Source organism: Anomaloglossus baeobatrachus, chromosome 6, assembly GCF_048569485.1.
Source record: "Anomaloglossus baeobatrachus isolate aAnoBae1 chromosome 6, aAnoBae1.hap1, whole genome shotgun sequence".
Lineage (NCBI taxonomy): Eukaryota > Metazoa > Chordata > Amphibia > Anura > Aromobatidae > Anomaloglossus > Anomaloglossus baeobatrachus.
The window spans coordinates 50,734,067-50,756,179 of NC_134358.1; the positions used below are offsets into that span (position 1 = coordinate 50,734,067).

Sequence of the window (22,113 nt, forward strand, 5' to 3'; positions counted from 1 at the left end):
CTTGGCGGTGACTGTGTTTCCCCTCACGGTGTGAGCTGTTGCATTCAATCGGGTCTTGACTGCTGGGAAACCCCGGAAGTTCCCTTCGCTAACGGATTTGACCAGTTTTACGGCGACTCCTAGCCTGGTCGGGGTCCGTAAGCCCTGCCGGATGGTGCTGGCTTCTCTTTGTTCCCCGATCCGGTACCGTCGGGCCACCGCCCGTCCACGGTCCGTACGGTTCACTCCAATTAGCCTCTCCTGCAGACGGTCACCACCGTCTGCCAACCTTGCTGTACCGTCCGGGCCACACACCCGGACGCCGTCAGACTGCTCCTCTACCACACACTCCTCTCTCCTCAAACTTCAAACTCTATCTGATCTGTTTCCTTTTCCCGCCTCCAGGACTGTGAACGCCTCGGTGGGCGGGACCAACCGCCTGGCCCACCCCCTGGTGTGGACATCAGCCCCTGGAGGAAGGCAACAAGGATTTTGTGTTTGGCTTCGGTGTGCCTAACCGGGGTGTGGGGTGTGTTGGTGTAGTACCTGTGACGACCTGACTTGTCCAGGGCGCCACAGGTCCTCTCCCGCTTGACCTCCGCCTCCTCCTGCACGGGACGGATCACCGGAGCCGGAACGGGACTAGGCACGGTCACTTCTGGGGCCACTGGTACGTCTTCGCCGACAGGTGACGCCTTCGGGAGCTTCCAGGGAAGCGGCTCGGGGCGGCTGCGGGCTTCAGCTGCAGGCTGGTCCGCTTGGGCGGACGGGCAGGGTTCCGCTACCGGTAGTAGGGGTAGCAAGCCTAGTGGCGGGGCGGCAGCAGCCAACACGGGTAGCGGGGGAGGCACCAGGGCGAGCGGGCGCAGACCGGGCCCCTCAGCCGCGACGACCGATCCGGTAGGAACACAGGGACGTGGGTCGCTTACCCGCTCTTCCAAGTCTTCCTCCATCTCGCGTCTCCGTATGGCCACCACCATGTCCACCATGTCGGCCTCCCACTCCTCCAGGAGGAGCTGCATTCGGACCTGCAGGCGCCTGCTCAGCTGAACGGTCCGGATCTCCACCCAAGCTGCGGTACCAGGCGCGGGCGCTGGGACTGCGGTGTTACCGGACGGACGGTGCATACTGGCAGCGGTATCTTCCAGGAATCAAATATGGCCGCAGAGTCCTGGCATCCCTGCTTTTATAGCCGCGGTTTACATGCGGCCGGACGCCATCCGTCCCCCCTTGGTCTTTTCTCAGCACCTCCTCTTCAGGGGCGGGGCTTCGGCTTTCGCACTTCCACTGCTCGAGAAGACGCTCGAGCGAGAAAATCTTCGCACCCAAGATGGCGGATTCAGAAATGTTTCGGCCGGACGCCGCCGGCGGGACACAAGGCGCACCTCTACCAGCCGGTAAAACGGTAAGATCCTGTTCGTGACGCCAAGTTGTCGTCGGCGGGGAGGGCGCTGCGCTCACCACGCTCGGGTCCGGCGCTGCTGCTGCTGCTCGGTGGCTCGAGCGGTGGGCCGGATCCGGGGACTCGAGCAGCGCTCCTCGCCCGTGAGTGAAAGGGGATAGTTCGGTTTGGGGATTTGGTCCGTGACGCCCCCCACGGGTTGTGGTGAGGTTGGGCACCACCGCTGCTATTAATGGGGATCCCGGGAGTGATGGCAGGGAGCAGCTGGGATGTTTCTCTCCCCTCCGTGGGTAGGAGGGTTGGTGGTCCCGGGGCCCGGTGAGGTGACGAAGAGGCAGGGTTGGCCAGGTGCAGGGTCGCCTGGACTGCGCAGCGCGGTGCCGGACGGCACGGTAGTACTCACTCAGCCACAAATGGATGCAAAGTCTCTGGTAAAACTAGCGGCTGGATTGACAGGTCCCGCAGCCGGCTGCTGTAGTCTCTCCCGGACGGTTAGTGATGGCTGCCTTTCCCTGCACCTTTTGTGTTTCTTCGGTCCCGATGGCTTCCTACCGGTAACCCGCTCCCCAGCGTGTATATGGGCCGGAGGAGCCCTTTTGCCCGAAGGCTCTGGCCCTTGGGAACTCTAGCTGTGGCGGTAGCTGTATTTCCCTTGTGCTGGTTGGACGGTTACCTTCAATCGGGTCTTGGCTGTTTGGAAACCCCTGGGGTTCCGGTCACTAACGGATTTGACCTGTTTAACGGCGACTCCAAGCCTGGTCGGGGTCCGCAGGCCCTGCCGGTTTGTGCTGGCTTCACTTCGCTCCCCGGTTCGGTACCGGCGGGCCACCACCCGTCCCTGGTCCTACGGTTCCGCGTTGATCTGCCTCTCCTGCAGATGGCCACCACCGTCTGCCAACCTTGCTCTCGGTGCCCGGGCCACGTACCCGGACACAGTCAGTTTGCTCCTCTACTACCACTTTACTCCTCACTCTTCCACTTGCCTAACTGCTCTGACTTCCTTTCTGGCCTCCAGGACTGTGAACTCCTCAGTGGGTGGGGCCAACCGCCTGGCTCCACCCCACCTGGTGTGGACATCAGCCCCTGGAGGGAGGCAACAAGGATTTTGTGTCTGACTGATGTGCCTATATCGGGGTGGGGGTGTTGTGTTGTAGTCCCTGTGACGACCTGGCTAGTCCAGGGCGCCACAATATCATTGGTGCAACCTGTGTGGCCGCAGGCCACAGGGGCCCAAGGTCAGGAGACACCATTTCCACCTCCAAAGCAGGAGAAATGGTGCATTATAATGAATTATTCCTGCACAGGGACCTCTTCTGCCTGCATCCACCTGTGCTTTCATCCATGGTGCCGGATGTCAGAGTTGCTCAATTTACTCTGCTTTTCTCTGCAGCGTGTGGATGATATTTCCTAAAATCTCATAATCGAGGTTCTCCTGGAAAATCTAAATGAAAAATCTGCTGCGTATCTGACCCGTGTACTCATATATTCATATCTTTATACACATTTATTTATTTTACTCACTTATATAGCACTATTACTTCCACGGCACTAGCATTTAGTATTATATTGTCTTCTACAGACACAGGACTGCATGTTACATCTGTCCTACAATGTAGGAGCCATCAGAGATTTTTACCGTCACCTTTGATGCCATTTGCACCTGTTTCTGCTTCAATTCCTGACATTTTTGTGACCCCCTTGGTCTTTTCTGCACTGGCTGCTTCGTCGCCTCTCCTGCCCGGCCTTCTTTTCCCATGGCTGAAATGTAAGCCAGCATTCAGACTTTCTGGGCAGGGCCGGGGATTGGGCTGTACCTGTTGCTGGTCACATGACGCCCTCAGGTGTACCTGCCTGACAGTGCATTGTGCATGCTGCTACCTGACACACTGTCATACAAACAAAGCAAGCATGGCTGAACAAGGAGTCCCCCCAGTGCCCAGCCCCGCTTCTATGTCCTACCCTGCGGCCACTGTTGGCTTGCCCGTTGGACCTGAAGTGCTGAGGACTTACTCTGGAGCATTTATCTGTCTGGAAATAGTAAGTAAACACTGCAGACTTTTGGGCTCTGATCCTTTGTGAATGCTGTGATCTGCCATGCAGAGGTTGAGAATGAACATTTGCAGGGGTGATTAGTGATTTACACCGGTGTCTGTGTGCAGGCATGGAATGAGAATGATCCTGGGTGATCGTGATCATCGGGGTCCGAGCCTTACCAGACAATATAGTTATATTGTGCACAGCCTGTTCTAGAATTTTATGCATCTGATTGGGGGACCATAGGAGCCTCCTGACCACGGGGCCTCGTACACTACTTAAATATCTTGTATGCCCCTTGTCAGGGGCGGACATATCATTGGTGCAACCTGTGTGGCCACACAGGGGCCCAAGAATTCAGATGGCCACTACTACTTCCAAAGCAGGTGGAATTGTGCATTTTGATGAGCTCTTGAACTGCAAAGGGCCCATATATTGTTCTTGCACAGGGGCCCTCTTCTGTCTGTGTCCGTCAGTGCCCTTGATATAATTAGCACTAATTTGCGCCATGATGGTGAGCATTCTGTATCTGAATATTGCTACCATAAATGCCTTTGCAACTTGTCTGCGAGATGCCGCCATCTGATTTTTATTTTAGAGCTGTGATTTTTTTTTTTTTTTTTTTTTTTTGAGGGCCAAATCATGAATAAATCAGTCAAGTGGGTTGAGTGCAGTTTATGACTAGCGACAGATACTCAGTTATGCGTCAATGTCCACTTTTGTTCTGGAAGTGAGCAGTGCCAGTGAAGTTACGACCCACCGAAACGGGACAGAAGTGAGCAGCTCTGGATGTCGCTGAATAATGCCTTTAAGGCCACTAACACATTACTTGTGGACTGGCTGACTATCTTCTAATGCTTGTGTCGCGGGCGGGGAGGAGGGTGTCAGCACACCGCGCTCACCCCTTCTGCTCGGGTCCGGCAGTTGCTCCTGGTGGCTCGAGCCGTGGGCCGGATCCCGGGGTGTCTCGAGCGACACTCCTCGCCCGTGAGTGAAAAGGGGGTGTTTGTTGGGGTTATAGTTCGTGACGCCACCCACGGTCGTGGTGATTGCACCACCGCTGCTTTGGACGGGGATCCCGGGGATGGTGATGGGAGCAGCCAGGTGTTGTGTTGCCCCTCCGTGGGTAGGGGTTGGTGATCCCGGGGCCCAGTGGGGTGCAGGGGCGCAGGGGCAGCGCTGTGCCTTGCGGCACTGAGGTACTCACTCAGCCAGTAAACACGACACAGTTCTCGGTAAACAAACGGCTGGTTGGACGGGTCCCTCGGACGGTTCACGGTGCTGCGGTTCCCTGCAGTTAGCGGTGACGGTCTCTTCCCTGCACCTTTGAAATGTCTTGTGGTATCGGTGGATTCCCTCCGGTTACCCGCTCCCCGGCTGCAATCTGGGCCGGAGGAGCTCTACACTTTGCCCGCAGGCGCCGGCCCTGGGAAACTGGTGCCTTGGCGGTGGCGGTGTTTCCCCGTTGTGGTTGGACCTTTGCCGTCAATCAGGACTTGCTTGTTGGGAGATCTACGTCCCCTTCACTAACGGATTTAGCAATTTACAGCGACTCCAAGCCTTGCTGGGATCCGAAAGCCCCTGCTCTGGTACTGACTGCCCTTTGTATACTGCTCCAGGCCCTGGATACACACAGCCTCCGCGGCCCTTCCAGCAACCTCCAGACAGTCCCACTGCAGATCTTCACCGCTGTCTGCTGACCTTGCTGTTCTGGCCCTACACAAAGCTGGGCTCTCAGGCTTTCTTTCCTTCTGTCACTTTACTGGCTTCTCTCCTTTACACTTCTCTACTTTCACCACTTTCACTTCTCTGTTTACTCTAGCCCTCTGCTAGACTTCACTCTGTCTTCACTCTTGCCCTCCCTGGGCTCAACTCCTCACTCAAGCTCTCCCTGAGCTCTTCTGCCTCTAGCCCTGCCTGGGCTAATCTGCTGTTCACTCGTTCATGTCCCTGACTGGACTCAACTGCCTGGTTTACTTCCTGCCTCCAGAGTTGTGAGCTCCTTGGTGGGCGGAGCCAACCGCCTGGCCCACCCCCTGGTGTGCATCATCAACCTCTGGAGGAGGGCAACAAGGATTTATGGGTTAGCTGGTGTACCTGCAGGGAATGTGGGGTGCGTGTGTGTTGTTATCTGTGTCCCTTGGCTTGCCCAGGGCGACACACTTGCCAACATATTTAGGGCCTCCAGAAACTCATCTAGAATGCTGTCTTATTGGCTTTTCTCAGGCCTACCTCTTTTGGCGATTGTTTGCCACTATTTCTTGAGTATGAGGGTCTGACAGATGTTGTTGGGGCAAAAGAAAGACCAGACATATTGAATAATTCCTTATCAGAGATGTCCATCATTTATCTACTTCTTTACCCACCTTGGGAAGACACACCCTTGACTGAGCTAGGTGTTCATGTAAATGGAAAGCGAAGGGTAAGAATAGCTGTCAGCTGTCCAAAAAATGGACAGTAGGTTGTCCCACAAGAGACACTTATGGCATATCTATAGGGCTCCTGGGCCTTTCCTCAATTGTGGTCAGAGTGAGTGTAGAGGGCACACTCCGGCTCTCCTCATTCATTGATATCAGAGTTCTGAAAACAGAAGAGTAAATACTCCTGACGGCATTCGAAGCCTACACCCAAACCTCCATGCTCACTGTTGGTTAGATGGAAGAGGTGACACTTGTTCGGGAGTTAGATGCATTGTGCACTAGAAGATTATTTATGGCGCAACCCTGGACCCTCCACCATTAGAGTCCTTTCTAAGTTTAGTAGAATTGCAGATCGCTTTGGGTGTTCAATCTCTGTTTATGAAAGCTCCTTGGCTTTAACGACTAGCAGGGCATGTGGGCTAAATCTATAGAAGACCATAGATTCCAACTTCTCTAGTTTCCAACTTACTGTAAACTTCTAAACCAATGATTTCCCTCTGATCTGTTATATAAAACATAATTCTCGTCCTCAGTCTTCCAAGGCGACAAAGGAAGTCTTATATGAAAGAAAGGAGGAGCACTGTATTTATCTTGGCACAATAATCTGTGTGTTGTAAACTATTTGCATTCAGGACCTTGCTGTACGGTGTCAGGACTCAGGAGTTAGATCTCTTCCTGGAGATCCTGCATGGCATCCATGTACTAACAACAGCTTAGAAGAAAGTTCAATGGCTTCTCCACTCAATGCCAACTTACCAAACACACCTCCGTTCTTGTCCGGACGGTGGTGTACAGTGACCTGTCCTGTGCCTTTCCCTGCAGCTAAGTGTACCGCCCAGCGGACTCGGCTGCGACCGCCGAGCCGCTCGGATCTGTGCTCGTACTGCGGGTGGTGGCTCGAGCCTCTCACGGACCCGGGGGTTACGTGGCTCTGCAAGGAAGTTGGCGCTACACGCGGGGATTTGGGCGAGGTAGTCCATGGCCGGGGGCCGCGGTTGGTTTGAGTTGGGATGTTAGTTCGTGACGCCACCCAAGGGTTGTGGAGATTGAGGACACCACCGCTGCGATGAAGGTATGAGGGCTCCCAGGAGCGGTGTGATGGCGCAGCTAGGTGTTAACCCCTCCGTGGGTAGGGGAGTGTTGGGCCCCAATGGCGAAGGCTGGGGTGCAGGGTGGGGGTTGCGGTGCAGTGCGGTGCGGTGCCTGATGGCACTGTTGTACTCACGATTATAGACCACACAAGAGTCACTGGTAACCAAGTTCGCTGATGATCGGTGCCCACAGCCGGCTGCGTGTTCCCCCAATAAGGTTGGTAGTGTCTGCCTTTCTCCTGCACCTCTGTATTGTAGCTGTGACTCCTATGCGTAAGCAACGGTAGTCCGCTCCCCGACTTCTGTGCGCCAGAGGAGCCTGTTTGCCCGCAGATGCTGGCCCCTTGGATCTCTGGCCCTTGGCGGTGGCACTTATCCAGAATGGTTGGGCTGTTGCCTTCAATCGGGACTTAGGTGGGAAAGGACCCTGAGGTCCAGACCGCAATCAGTTAATTCGACTAAAGCCCAGTAGTTTCTGGACTAGTTCGGGGTCTGAGTACCCTTCCTGGTGCTCCGGTATCCAGTTGGCTCCCCGGTTCGGTTCCGACGGGCCGCTACCCTGTCCCGGTCCCTTACGGTTTTACCGGTTGTCTTCCCGGTCTCCTGCAGGCGGCCACTACCATCTGCCTGCCTGGCCAAAGGGCACCTAGGCTCCTACCTAGACCCCGAACAGATCAGTTACTCCTCTCCGCAACACTGTACCTCCTCTCCTTTCCTCTCCCTCAACATATCTCTACTGTCTGTTCTTCCTGCCTCAGGCCATTCAGACTCCTCGGGGGGCGTTGCCAACCACCTGACACCGCACACCTGGAGTGCCTGTCTGACCCTGAGGGAGGTGATCAGGTCTTTAGTGTGACTGGTTTTACCTTACTGGGGTGGGGTGTGTGGTGTGTGGGACTACCTGTGACCCCTGGGTGGTCCAGGGCGTCACATAAGTATGGGGACACAAGAAGTCCCCACAATCCCTATCATGGACCCAGGGGCTGCTGTGTGGGGCATAAATCCATGAAGAAAATTTGCATTGCTACATGTAAAATTAAAGGTACATGGAGGCAACAGAAGTCAATTTGCAGCATTGAGGCACAATGAGGTATCGCACAGTAGTATCTGTCATTCGAACCTTTTTTCTATTAATAAATGTGAGTATATGAAATTTATTGGGGTACAATAATGCCTGACACTTTAACAAGCCATTTAACATGACCAAAAATATTAACCACATCAGATGCCCATCTAGAAGCAGCTGTGTCAGGGCACTTTTCTTTGAGGCATTTTCAGGCAAGTTGGGTTTGCTTTTTTTAGAGCTGTAAATGGAGCCTTATTCGCATTCGTCCATGGGATCAGTCAATGTCCGACCCTTTACTCCAACACCACAGACATTAACATGTCTGACACCCATCTACGGGCAGGTGTTTCAGGGTACTTTACTTTGAAGCATTTTTGGGTACGTTGAGTGACTCTTATTAGTAGGATGAGCTGTAAATGGAATCTTATTGCCGATGCTCCATGGAATCAGTCAATGTCCGACCCTTTTTTCCAACAATACAGACAGTAACATGTCAGACACCTGTGAGGCAAATCCCGGGATATGAAGATGAATTATGACTCCAGTCATAGTCCCTCATCACTCCCTGGCAGTGCCCCCTCCCTTCTTGTTCTCAGTGTTCCACTTACACCTCCATGGCCATGTCCTGTGATATGGAGATGAGGTGGTGTGGGAACAATGGACACAGGATGACTCCCTGCCGTCACCCTGTAACAAGAGTTGTATCTCATTAGCAAGGCTATGGAACTAGCTAGACAGAACGACTCCAGTAAAAAATGGTTCATATCTCGCAAGCCATATTTCCGATAAATATGGCAACCATAAAAATGGTGTCTCCGCATGCGGACGATGCCGGCACACCCTTTTTATGGGAGCAGGACATTGGGAAATGCCCCAGGCGTGATATCAGCCAATGGGGAACTGGCAGACAGGTCATGAGTCCCCTCGTTTTGTAGCTAAATTCATAGCTGTCACAATGAGAGCGTTGGCGTCCGCCTACGACGCTCCCAGGCAAAGTTATGGCCCATATTCCATGTTGGGATATTGTCCATAACTCAAGCCAGGGGTGGAGCAGTGCTCCCTGTGAGGTCACGAAGGTAGGAGGGGACCTGGACTTGCCCAGGTTGATAACCCTACTTCGGCCATTTTCCAGGGTTCTTTTCGCTGGGGGCACGTGTAGGAAACATCTGTGGGAAGGATCCTAGAAACCTGGGCACAGCGCCCCCCTGTGGCCAGACGCAACAAGGTAACTGCTGGAACTGTGTATGCCTGTTTGTAACCCATGCTTTGATTGTAACTGTACTCTGACATATGTATATTCTGTAGATTCCCTATTGTATATATTGTAGTTTCTAGTGTGCTTTAGGCTGATTAAATTATATAATTAATCTTGGGCTGTTCTGTTATCTCGATCTTGAATCCCACGTCTGTGTGTTCGGCTAATAGTTACCGTAAATCGGTTGGTGGCAGCGAATTGTGCCAAGGATTATTGTGGGGAGGCCAGTGAGATTCGGGGAGATTTTATATATTCCGCCCGCGGAGGTCGGGGGAATATATACCTTACTCTCACCGGGGACCCTTCAATAATCGGCACAAGTAGTATAGCGGCCTCCTTGCTTATTGTCGGGCAATTCCATAATTGGCCTGACTATAAGAGGGGCGCTAGAGAGCGCGTCACGTGCTCTGTCTGTCGGTCGGGAGGTATAAAGGAGGGGTGACCCCACTTGTTACCCCCCGATTGTGACGTACTGGTAGCCAGCGCGGGGGATTTCTGAGTGACCCCCCCGGTGGTTTGTGACATATTGGTGGCATAGCGGTGGGATCGAGATAATAGTGTGTGTGAGTGTGAGACCCATACTCCCAGACACTAAAGACTGCCTGCAGCAGCTGTGGCTGCTGGGGTCTTCAGACTAGCTCAACACTAGAGTGTCAGAGTGCAGATACTGTAAGGTGTGTGGAGGCATCAGGTGTCAGTTCTGTGTCAGTGACCAAAAGTCTGCAAGAATGGCTGATGGCACCAGGAGCAGAGCTATGCAACTGGCCAATGCTAAGGCAGGAGCCGAAGAGAGGGAGGACGGTGCTGTGGACAGCAATGAGGAGGTTGCCCACGAGTCCTCCAGGAGCTCGACGCCAGAAAACCGTTCTGCCGAGGACATTGCACAACCTGGCACTGCTGGACAAGATGAGGAGGAGCTCACCCAAGGTTCCTCAACGAGCCAGATGCCAGCCCTCCGCTCTGCAAGGGACAGTGAATCCCCAGGCTCCGCAGCGGGCCGCAGATCACCACGTGCCATTCCACCGAGCCTGGGAGGCTCGGATAGCCTTCTTCAAATGGCTATGGCCCTTCTCCAGGCTGGAGACCAGGAGGGCTACAAGGGACTCCTGGCAGAGCGCAGGGCAGAGCGGCAAGCAGCGCGTGAGGCTGAGGCTGCGGAGCGGCAGGCAGCGCGTGAAGAGCGCCAGGCAGAGCGTGACTACCAGCTGCAGCTAGCTCAGCTCCGGCCCTCATCAGCCACACGTGACCTTCAAGACACCAAACTTCCAAAGGTCCGTGTTGAGGACTTCCCAGTGCTGGAGAAGGATGGAGACTTGGACTCTTTCTTGACTGCTTTTGAACGGACTTGCTTGCAGCACCATCTGGACAAGGACCAGTGGGCCAAATACCTGACCCCCCGTTTAAGGGGTAAGGCCCTGGATATCCTTGGGGACTTGCCTGCTGAGGCAGATCAGGGCTACGACACCATCAAGCGGGCCCTGATCCAACAGTACAACCTCACTCCAGAGTCCTACCGCAAGAAGTTCCGGAGCCTACAGAAGGGACCAAAGGACTCCTGGGCTGACCACAGGCGGGCACTTGCCCGAGCTGCCGACCACTGGACCCAAGGCCTGCAGCTTTCCACCGGACCAGAGATCCTGGACTTGGTCATCACGGAGCAACTCTTGTGGAACTGCCCTGAGGATCTCCGCCAGTTCATCCGAGACCAGAAGCCAAAGGGGTCCACGGCTACAGCTGCCCTTGCCGATGACTACACCAACAACCGGGCCCCTGAGGCCAGGAGAGCGGCCACCAGCAGCACCTGGAGAGGGGGTAAGATGAATTCTGCGACTGCCCCACCTGCCCCTAGACTGCAGGGGGTGTCCCCCTCAACTCCCCTCTCCAGGCCCGTGGCGGAACCAAGACGGTGCCACCAGTGCAACCTACCTGGACACTTCAAGGCCATGTGCCCTCAGCGTCCCAAGGCCCCGGCTCCGTCCCCGTCCCAAGGGCCGCCCAAGGTGTATTGTGTGGGTGGGGGTGGTGGTAGGTCCCTGGACAGCTTCCAACCTGTCACCGTCGGCCGGTCTGTGACCATAGGACTGCGAGACAGCGCCTCGGAGGTGACTCTGGTGCGGCCTGAGATGGTGTCCCCCCAAGACTTGATCCCTGGAAAAACCCTCGCTGTCTCCGGGATTGGAGGCATTGACCCGGCGCTGCCTGTTGCTGACATTTATGTGGACTGGGGCGCAGGGCGAGGGGTGAGGGAGGTGGGGGTAACTGATCGGATCCCCGCAAACGTGCTATTTGGGACAGATTTGGGGCAGATAACCTCCCAGTTTGGGCCCCAACCAAGGGCTGAACCTTCAGCCCGTACTGACATGCCTCCGGACAATGTTAATGTGTTATCTATGAATGATGTAAGGGAGGAGGGAGTGAACTCTGATATTTCTGCTTGCATAGACACCATAGACACACACTCAGCTGCAGCTGTGACAGGGGAGGGGGTCAGAGAAAGGTGTGACAATGCCTCTACAAGTAACCAGCCTGTGAGCTGGGATCTGTTGCCCTCTGCAGGGATAAGCAGAGAGCAGGGTGCTGCAGGGGGAGGACCAGTGTGTGGGGTGGGGGCTACCACAGCAAATGTGGGGTCCCCAGAGATTTCACAGCGGGGTTCTGTTGCTGCAGGAGGGGAACAGGCAGGTGAGATTGGGGCCGGTCCAGGAGCGGAAGTGCTCCCAGGTAAGATCTCGGTGCATGGTTCCCCCACAACCGGGGTGTCAGGAAGCCAGGTAGGTCTGCCTGAACCGGCGACTTGGTCAGGAACGGAGGAGGAGCAGGCACGACCCACGGTCGCAGCGGCTGTGGCCGCGGTCACCCGCAGTGGGAGTGCTGGAAGCCAAGGGGCCTCCCGGAGGTCCGATAGCTCTTCCCCTTCTGACCAAGTGGCAGCCGAGTCAGGTGGAGGCCAGGACACAGGTCCCGGGGTACTGACTGAAGATGTGACAGTCTCGTCGATTCTGGCCACATCTAGTCAGGGGTTTCAGGCAGCGTTAGAAGCTGACGACAGCCTGAAAGCTCTTAAGGAGCAGGCGGCACAGCCTCCCTCGGACTCGGACCCGGAGCGAGTGGTCTGGGACCAAGGACGGCTGTACCGGGCCACGGTCCAGCAGGGTTCACCGGAGGCGTGGCCCAGGGACCGACAGTTGGTGGTACCCTATCCGTTCCGGACGGAGTTGTTGCGGATCGCACATGAGATTCCGATGGCCGGACACCTAGGGATCGCTAAGACCAAGGCCAGGTTAAACCAGCATTTCTACTGGCCAAAAATGGGGGCCGATGTGGCTGCCTACTGCCGTTCGTGTGAAACCTGTCAGAGAGTGGGGAAGGCGGGGCCACACCCCAAAGCCCCACTAGTATCTCTGCCAATCATCGATGAGCCTTTCAGGAGGGTGGCTGTGGATCTGGTCGGCCCGCTGGCCATCCCCAGCAGCTCCGGGAAACGCTTCATACTGACGGTAGTGGACTATGCCACCCGGTACCCAGAAGCAGTGGCCTTGTCGTCCATTCGGGCTGACAAGGTGGCCACCGCATTGCTGGAGATTTTCTCCCGAGTGGGTTTTCCCCAGGAAATGCTCACTGACCGGGGGACCCAATTCATGTCCCAGCTGATGGAGGCCCTCTGTAAGCAGGTCCAGGTGCGACATCTGGTGGCCAGCCCGTACCATCCACAGACTAATGGCCTGTGCGAGCGGTTCAATGGCACCTTAAAGCAGATGCTTAAGATGTTGGTCGACTCCCATGGGCGTGACTGGGAGCGGTATCTCCCACACCTGTTATTTGCTTACCGGGAGGTTCCACAGGCCTGAACAGGATTCTCACCGTTTGAGCTCCTGTACGGGCGACGTGTGCGGGGCCCCCTGGCTCTGGTGAAAGAGGCTTGGGAAGGGGATTTGGCCACCCCTGGAGTGCCGGTTATCGAGTATGTCATGCGCTTCCGGGACAAAATGCAGGCCTTGACGCAACTGGTACACGACAATATGGCTCAAGCCCAGGCCGATCAGAAGCGTTGGTACGACCAGAACGCTTGTGAGAGGACCTACCAAGTGGGTCAAGAGGTGTGGGTACTGGTCCCCGTACCACAGGACAAGCTTCAGGCAGCCTGGGAAGGCCCATACCTCGTGTACCAGCAGCTCAACCCTGTGACGTACCTGGTCACCCTGGACCCTGCCCGTGGAAGGCGGAAGCCCTTCCATGTGAACATGATGAAGGCACATCATGAGCGGGAGGCATGTGCGCTCCCCGTGTGCAACCTGCCCGAGGAGGGAGAAGCGGAAACCCTCTTGGATATGCTAGCCCAGGTTAGGGCAGGCGGATCCATTGAGGATGTGGAGGTTGGCCACCAGCTCTTGGAGGACCAACGGTCCCAGCTGTGGGCCACCCTACACCCCTTCCGGGGGTTGTTTACCAACCAGCCCGGAAGGACTGACTTGGCTGTCCATCACGTGGACACTGGGGATCATCCCCCGATCCGGCGTTCAGCATATCGGGTCTCCCTGGAGGTGCAGCAACACATGCGCCAGGAGATTGACGAGATGCTGAAGCTGGGGGTGATCCAGGCATCCAACAGCGCTTGGGCCTCGCCTGTAGTCCTCGTCCCTAAGAAGGACCGAACCACTCGGTTCTGCGTGGACTACAGGGGGCTCAATGCGGTCACGGTCGCCGATGCGTACCCAATGCCACGCATCGATGACCTGCTCGATCAGTTGGCCGGGGCTCAGTACCTGACCATCATGGATCTGAGCCGGGGATATTGGCAGATCCCCCTGACTCGCAAGGCCAGGGAACGCTCTGCCTTTATTACCCCATTTGGACTGTACGAGTCCACGGTGATGCCATTCGGGATGAGGAATGCCCCTGCCACTTTCCAGCGGATGGTCAACACCCTGCTCAAGGGACTTGAAGGGTACGCGGCCGCGTACCTGGATGACATTGCCGTCTTCAGTCCCACCTGGGAGGACCACCTAGAGCATCTAGCACAGGTGCTCAGGCGGATCCACCGGGCAGGTTTGACCATCAAGCCGGGAAAGTGTCAGCTGGCCATGAGCGAGGTCCAGTACCTCGGTCACCGGGTAGGTGGGAGAACACTGAAGCCCGAGCCTGAGAAAGTGGAGGCCATCGCATCCTGGCCCACCCCCTGGACCAAGAAGCAGGTGATGTCCTTCTTGGGGACCGCTGGGTACTATAGGAGGTTTGTTCCCTGCTATAGTAGCCTGGCAAAGCCCTTGACGGACCTCACCAAGAAGAAGCTGCCCTCTGCAGTCGATTGGACAATGGACTGCGAGACAGCCTTCCGGGCCCTAAAGGACGCCCTGTCCAGCCCGCCCGTGCTACAGGCAGCCGACTTCACGCGGCCGTTTGTAGTACAGACCGACGCCAGTGACTTCGGCCTCGGTGCGGTGCTCAGCCAGGTGGACTCTGCGAGCCAAGAGCACCCAGTCTTGTACCTGAGCAGGAAGCTGTTACCAAGGGAAGTTGCCTATTCCACGATGGAGAAGGAGTGCCTGGCCATAGTGTGGGCCCTGCAGCGTCTGCAACCCTATCTATACGGGCGCCACTTCATCGTGGAGACGGACCACAATCCCCTCAGCTGGTTGCACACCGTCTCTGGGACGAATGGGCGATTGTTGCGATGGAGCCTTGCGCTCCAGCAATACAACTTCACCATTCGCCACAAAAGGGGCCGTGACCACGGTAACGCAGACGGGCTGTCCCGACAAGGAGAGGTCGCGGACGGGCGCACGGGGGAACACCGGAGTGTGCTGCCCCCTAGCGCCCTCAAAAGGGGGGAGGTGTGAGGCAAATCCCGGGATATGAAGATGAATTATGACTCCAGTCATAGTCCCTCATCACTCCCTGGCAGTGCCCCCTCCCTTCTTGTTCTCAGTGTTCCACTTACACCTCCATGGCCATGTCCTGTGATATGGAGATGAGGTGGTGTGGGAACAATGGACACAGGATGACTCCCTGCCGTCACCCTGTAACAAGAGTTGTATCTCATTAGCAAGGCTATGGAACTAGCTAGACAGAACGACTCCAGTAAAAAATGGTTCATATCTCGCAAGCCATATTTCCGATAAATATGGCAACCATAAAAATGGTGTCTCCGCATGCGGACGATGCCGGCACACCCTTTTTATGGGAGCAGGACATTGGGAAATGCCCCAGGCGTGATATCAGCCAATGGGGAACTGGCAGACAGGTCATGAGTCCCCTCGTTCTGTAGCTAAATTCATAGCTGTCACAATGAGAGCGTTGGCGTCCGCCTACGACGCTCCCAGGCAAAGTTATGGCCCATATTCCATGTTGGGATATTGTCCATAACTCAAGCCAGGGGTGGAGCAGTGCTCCCTGTGAGGTCACGAAGGTAGGAGGGGACCTGGACTTGCCCAGGTTGATAACCCTACTTCGGCCATTTTCCAGGGTTCTTTTCGCTGGGGGCACGTGTAGGAAACATCTGTGGGAAGGATCCTAGAAACCTGGGTACAGCGCCCCCCTGTGGCCAGACGCAACAAGGTAACTGCTGGAACTGTGTATGCCTGTTTGTAACCCATGCTTTGATTGTAACTGTACTCTGACATATGTATATTCTGTAGATTCCCTATTGTATATATTGTAGTTTCTAGTGTGCTTTAGGCTGATTAAATTATATAATTAATCTTGGGCTGTTCTGTTATCTCGATCTTGAATCCCACGTCTGTGTGTTCGGCTAATAGTTACCGTAAATCGGTTGGTGGCAGCGAATTGTGCCAAGGATTATTGTGGGGAGGCCAGTGAGATTCGGGGAGATTTTATATATTCCGCCCGCGGAGGTCGGGGGAATATATACCTTACTCTCACCGGGGACCCTTCAATAATCGGCACAAGTAGTATAGCGGCCTCCTTGCTTATTGTCGGGCAATTCCATAATTGGCCTGACTATAAGAGGGGCGCTAGAGAGCGCGTCACGTGCTCTGTCTGTCGGTCGGGAGGTATAAAGGAGGGGTGACCCCACTTGTTACCCCCCGATTGTGACGTACTGGTAGCCAGCGCGGGGGATTTCTGAGTGACCCCCCCGGTGGTTTGTGACATACCCATCTACAGGCAGCTGCTTTACGGCACTTTCCTTTGAAGCATTTTTGGGTAGGTTGGATGGTTCTTGTTAGTTGAACGAGCTGTAAATGGTGTCTTATTGGCAATGACCCATGGGATAAGTCAATGTTCGACCCTTTATTTCAACACTACAGACAGTAACATGTTAGACATTCATCTACAGACAGCTCTTTCACAGCACTTTCCTTTGAGTCATTTTGGGGCAGGTTGGGTTTGCTTTTCTGCAATGCTCCATGGCATCAATCAATGTCCGACCCTTTATCCAACACTACAGACACCCATCTACATGAAGCTGTTTCAGGACACTTTTCTTTGAAGCATTTTTGGGCAGGTTGGATGGCTCTAGGACCAGCTGTAAATGGACTCTTATTGGCAATGATCGATGAGATATGTCAATGTCTGACCCTTTATTCCAACACTACAGACAGTAACAAGTCAGGCAGCTGTTTCAGGGCACTTTTCCTTTGAGGCATTTTGGGCAAGGTTGGGTTTGCTCTTCTTAGTAGGACACGCTGTAAATGGGGTTTTATTGGCATTCCTCCATGGAATCAGTCAATGCCCAACCTTTTTTCCAACGCTAGACACCCATCTACAGGCAGCTGTTTCTTTGTACTTGTCCTCTGTAGCTGTCGAGAAGAGGGAGTTGTTGCCTTTCAAATACAATTAGTCCCTCACATTTTTTATTTTTTAAAGGAGCTACACTCACCTTCCCCAGGTCCGCCACCAGTGGCTCTGGCGCTGATGTCACTCTGGCATCCAATCGGTGAGCTGAGCATTGCGGTGTGGACAGAACACTCCACACGGGACTGTTGAGCTCACTGATTGTCAGCGCTGCAGCCAATGCCTGACACCAGAAGCATCAGTGTAGACTCGCCAGTGGACCTGGGAAACGTGAGAACAGTGCGTCTTTTTAAATAAGATGCAACGCGGGACAAATCATTTTTAATACTGAACATTGCCTTTAAGGGAAATGGGGAAACAGCTGTGTATAGACTTTTTATTTGGCAATGCTCCCTGAAAATTAACTATTTCTTAAAAGCTTTGGGATATTAGGCAATACTGACACCCAACATAATTGCAGGGTTTGGCTAGCTAAATAACATGCTGGAGAAATAGTTTTATTCTTTCTGACTGAGAGCTAATCTGTATGCTCTTTTCTATGGAGCATTGACATTAGGACGCCATACAGAACCGGTCTCGTTATGGAGTCAATCCCTCATCTAAAGCTCTAGCTAGGGGAGGAGGGAGATGCAGCTGCAGTCGCTTTGGCTCAGTGTTTCTAGCAGGGGTAGTGTTCTTATGGATCTAGTCAGATTCTTTTTGCAGTACTTTTTAAATATCGAGGGTGTTTTTTAAGTGTCATTTGGACCCTTTATTTTACTTGTGGCCCTGCTCTATCTTTAATACAAACTCGGTTACATTTGGTTTCATTTATTCTGCACATTCTACATGTAGTTTGCATGTTATGGTGGTATACTCTATCCAATCTCTCCCCTTTGGTATTCCCTGTTTTACAGGTTTATACATCTGGGCTATTCATGCATATTTCTGCATGTTATGGTGATACACACCTTTTCTTAATATCTCCCCTTTGGTATTCCCTGTCTCATAGGCTTATACATCTGGGCTATTTATGACTCCTCTCCTGGCACCCCCTGTTATATAACGTTTGCCAACTTTTTTGTTGGTATATATTTCATATTTCATATCTTCCCTTTGGTATTCCCTGTTTTCAGGTTTATACATCTGGGCTACACACTATTTTCTTACTCCGTTTAAGGTATCCCCTGTTATATAACTGGTCAAACTGACTTTTCCATAGGTTTTTCCTGTTATTCAAGCCTGTACAATTGGTATATAAATTTACATACCTTATGTGATTTTCCCTGGGTTTCCTTGTTAAATAGGCCATCTGACCTGGATTGTTTATTCCACACGGGATTATTAACACCTTTGGGTATCCCCTATTATACAGGCCTTTTAACTTGAGTAATACACTTTGACCCTGTGTGCCCCTTATTGTCAGAATTTGCTAAACCTATTGCTTCTCAGGGGTTAGTTACGGTATTTCATCCTGTTCTGGCCATTACCCGGCATATAACTGACATTTTATACTTCTTGGTGTTTATACTTTGTTGTTTTTCATGGACCTAATTGACTTTTGATTTCTTTGCTATTCATCTGGATCCATGTTAAACACAATATTATATACTCTATAGTGCTGGTATGGGTATTTTTTATCTCGTGTCATGTCTCCAATTTTTATTGTCTAGCTCTTCCACACCACTGTGACCAATATACCTTATCTTGCTGATTTGTTTCTGACAAATAATTTTTGATATTTCTTACATTGTATTGTATTCCATTTAATAAAAATCATATTTTTTTTGCATATAATTTTGTGCCTTGTTATCCTTGTTTGCAATGCTCTTTTATATGGAGCATTGACATTAGGACGCCATACAGAGCCGGTCTCGTTATGGAGTCAATCCCTCATCTAAAGCTCTAGTTAGGGGAGGAGGGAGATGCAGCTGCAGTCGCTTTGGCTCAGTGTTTCTAGCAGGGGTAGTGTTCTTATGGATCTTGCCAGATTTTTGTGCAGTACTTTTTGAATATTGAGGGTCATTTTTAAGTGTCATTTGGACCCTTTATTTTACTTGTGGTTTTCACTAATTCTTTTTTGCGTCAAATTCGTCAATGTTGCACACGGTTCACGAAAGCCAAAAATTGTACTTTCTCTTTACTCACTTTAACTGGTCTCTCTTGGCAGAAAAACTTGCTTTTGATGCATTTTTTACTTGTTTTTTACATGGGTTTTTGATGCAGATTTATCCCCACTTATTAGTATGGGTGAAATCTGCAGCAAAAAATTCTGAAAACATTGACTGAATCTGCAAGGAGAAAATAATCCGCGTATGCAGGAGATTTCAGGAAACTCATTCACTTTGCTGGCATCAGGAAACCCTTCAGGGCTTGTGACAAAATGGCACAGAAAAAATGTGACAAAAAAAGCATCAAAAGCGCAACGTGTTCATAGGTCTAATCCTAAAACATCTGGAAAAGTAGCTAAACTGCAAGAGAACTTGACAAAAATGCAAAAATTGTTAGGTAAACTTGTGACAAATCAAAAAGTAAAAAATTAGGAGGTATTGGCGCTAAAAAGTTGAGGAAGTGCAATGATGATTCATCTCGTAATGCTCCTCCTTCCCTTCCAGTCCTTCTCGGAGTGTCAGATATGAGACTGCTCGAGGTTGTTTCTCCACCGTGAAGACTTTAGGTATGACAAAAATGTACGTATGCGTCATGAGCGGCTATAAATGCTCTGTGTCATAACTTAGCTTTATTTTCACGTGTTTTTTTTTTTTTTGTATATATATATATATATATATATATATATATATATATATATATATATATATATATATATATACAGTTAGGTCCAGAAATATTTGGACAGTGACACAAGTTTTGTTATTTTAGCTGTTTACAAAAACATGTTCAGAAATACAATTATATATATAATATGGGCTGAAAGTGCACACTCCCAGCTGCAATATGAGAGTTTTCACATCCAAATCGGAGAAAGGGTTTAGGAATCATAGCTCTGTAATGCATAGCCTCCTCTTTTTCAAGGGACCAAAAGTAATTGGACAAGGGACTCTAAGGGCTGCAATTAACTCTGAAGGCGTCTTCCTCGTTAACCTGTAATCAATGAAGTACTTAAAAGGTCTGGGGTTGATTACAGGTGTGTGGTTTTGCATTTGGAAGCTGTTGCTGTGACCAGACAACATGCGGTCTAAGGAACTCTCAATTGAGGTGAAGCAGAACATCCTGAGGCTGAAAAAAAAGAAAAAATCCATCAGAGAGATAGCAGACATGCTTAGAGTAGCAAAATCAACAGTCGGGTACATTCTGAGAAAAAAAGAATTGACTGGTGAGCTTGGGAACTCAAAAAGGCCTGGGCGTCCACGGATGACAACAGTGGTGGATGATCGCCGCATATTTTCTTTGGTGAAGAAGAACCCGTTCACAACATCAACTGAAGTCCAGAAGACTCTCAGTGAAGTAGGTGTATCTGTCTCTAAGTCAACAGTAAAGAGAAGACTCCATGAAAGTAAATACAAAGGGTTCACATCTAGATGCAAACCATTCATCAATTCCAAAAATAGACAGGTCAGAGTTAAATTTGCTGAAAAACACCTCATGAAGCCAGCTCAGTTCTGGAAAAGTATTCTATGGACAGATGAGACAAAAATCAACCTGTACCAGAATGATGGGAAGAAAAAAGTTTGGAGAAGAAAAGGAACGGCACATGATCCAAGGCACACCACATCCTCTGTAAAACATGGTGGAGGCAACGTGATGGCATGGGCATGCATGGCTTTCAATGGCACTGGGTCACTTGTGTTTATTGATGACATAACAGCAGACAAGAGTAGCCGGATGAATTCTGAAGTGTACCTGGATATACTTTCAGCCCAGATTCAGCCAAATGCTGCAAAGTAGATCGGACGGCGCTTCATAGTACAGATGGACAATGACCCAAAGCATACAGCCAAAGCTACCCAGGAGTTCATGAGTGCAAAAAAGTGGAACATTCTGCAATGGCCAAGTCAATCACCAGATCTTAACCCAATTGAGCATGCATTTCACTTGCTCAAATCCAGACTTAAGACGGAAAGACCCACAAACAAGCAAGACTTGAAGGCTGCGGCCTGTAAAGGCCTGGCAAAGCATTAAGAAGGAGGAAACCCAGCGTTTGGTGATGTCCATGGGTTCCAGACTTAAGGCAGTGATTGCCTCCAAAGGATTCGCAACAAAATATTGAAAATAAAAATATTTTGTTTGGGTTTGGTTTATTTGTCCAATTACTTTTGACCTCCTAAAATGTGGAGTGTTTGTAAAGAAATGTGTACAATTCCTACAATTTCTATCAGATATTTTTGTTCAAACCTTCAAATTAAACGTTACAATCTGCACTTGAATTCTGTTGTAGAGGTTTCATTTCAAATCCAATGTGGTGGCATGCAGAGCCCAACTCGCGAAAATTGTGTCACTGTCCAAATATTTCTGGACCTAACTGTATATATATATATATACATATATATATATAATTTTTTTTTTTTTATTTATATGATAAAAATTCCAACCTTGGCTCCCAACTCACATAACAATCTCTGACTGTGACATCTGGGGCTTAGCCAGCATTTTTTAGGGCAGGGCACCCATACACATCCTTCGCTTGTCGGCTAAATCCTGGTTGTTATGGGCAAGTCTGGCAGAGAAAAGAAGTTTAACTAGTTGTAGAGAGTTTTATAGTACGAGGCTGTTTGTGTTAGGGAGTTGTCTCCACTCTGTTCATGTTGTCAGAATGTAGGGGCTGAGATGCTATTGTGTGTGTATCTGGCATGCAGGGCGTGTATACGGCAGCACAATAAGTAGGAGACATGCATTGCCTAGTTGGCCTGGAGCCTGGATTGTACACATGGCTGACCTTTTCTGTTTAAGCACTGAGCTTTCTCTCTTTAGGTGACCACTAGTGATGAGCAAGCACTACCATGCACGGTACTCGTAATGACCAGTCGGATGGGCTCAACTCGTGTACCAAGAATACTGGAAGTCAATGGAGAAAATTAGAAGATCTTCTAGAAAAATTCTAGAGTTCCCCATTGACTTTCATTATACTCTATACACAAGTTGAGTCCATCTGAGCATCCAACTGTTCGTTACAAGTA

At 51.5% G+C, this 22,113-nt stretch overlaps 1 protein-coding gene across 1 annotated transcript in view; it reads left to right on the plus strand.

Annotated features, from left to right (window-relative positions):
• The first annotated feature begins 3,234 nt into the window (after positions 1–3,234).
• Positions 3,235–22,113, plus strand: part of MAL2 (mal, T cell differentiation protein 2) — a 112,739-nt gene continuing 93,860 nt past the window's right edge. Inside the window, exon 1 of the mRNA XM_075352914.1 lies at positions 3,235–3,418. Within this exon, the coding sequence (XP_075209029.1) occupies positions 3,290–3,418 (129 nt within the window). The 5' untranslated portion in view covers positions 3,235–3,289. The remainder of the gene's footprint in view (positions 3,419–22,113) is intronic.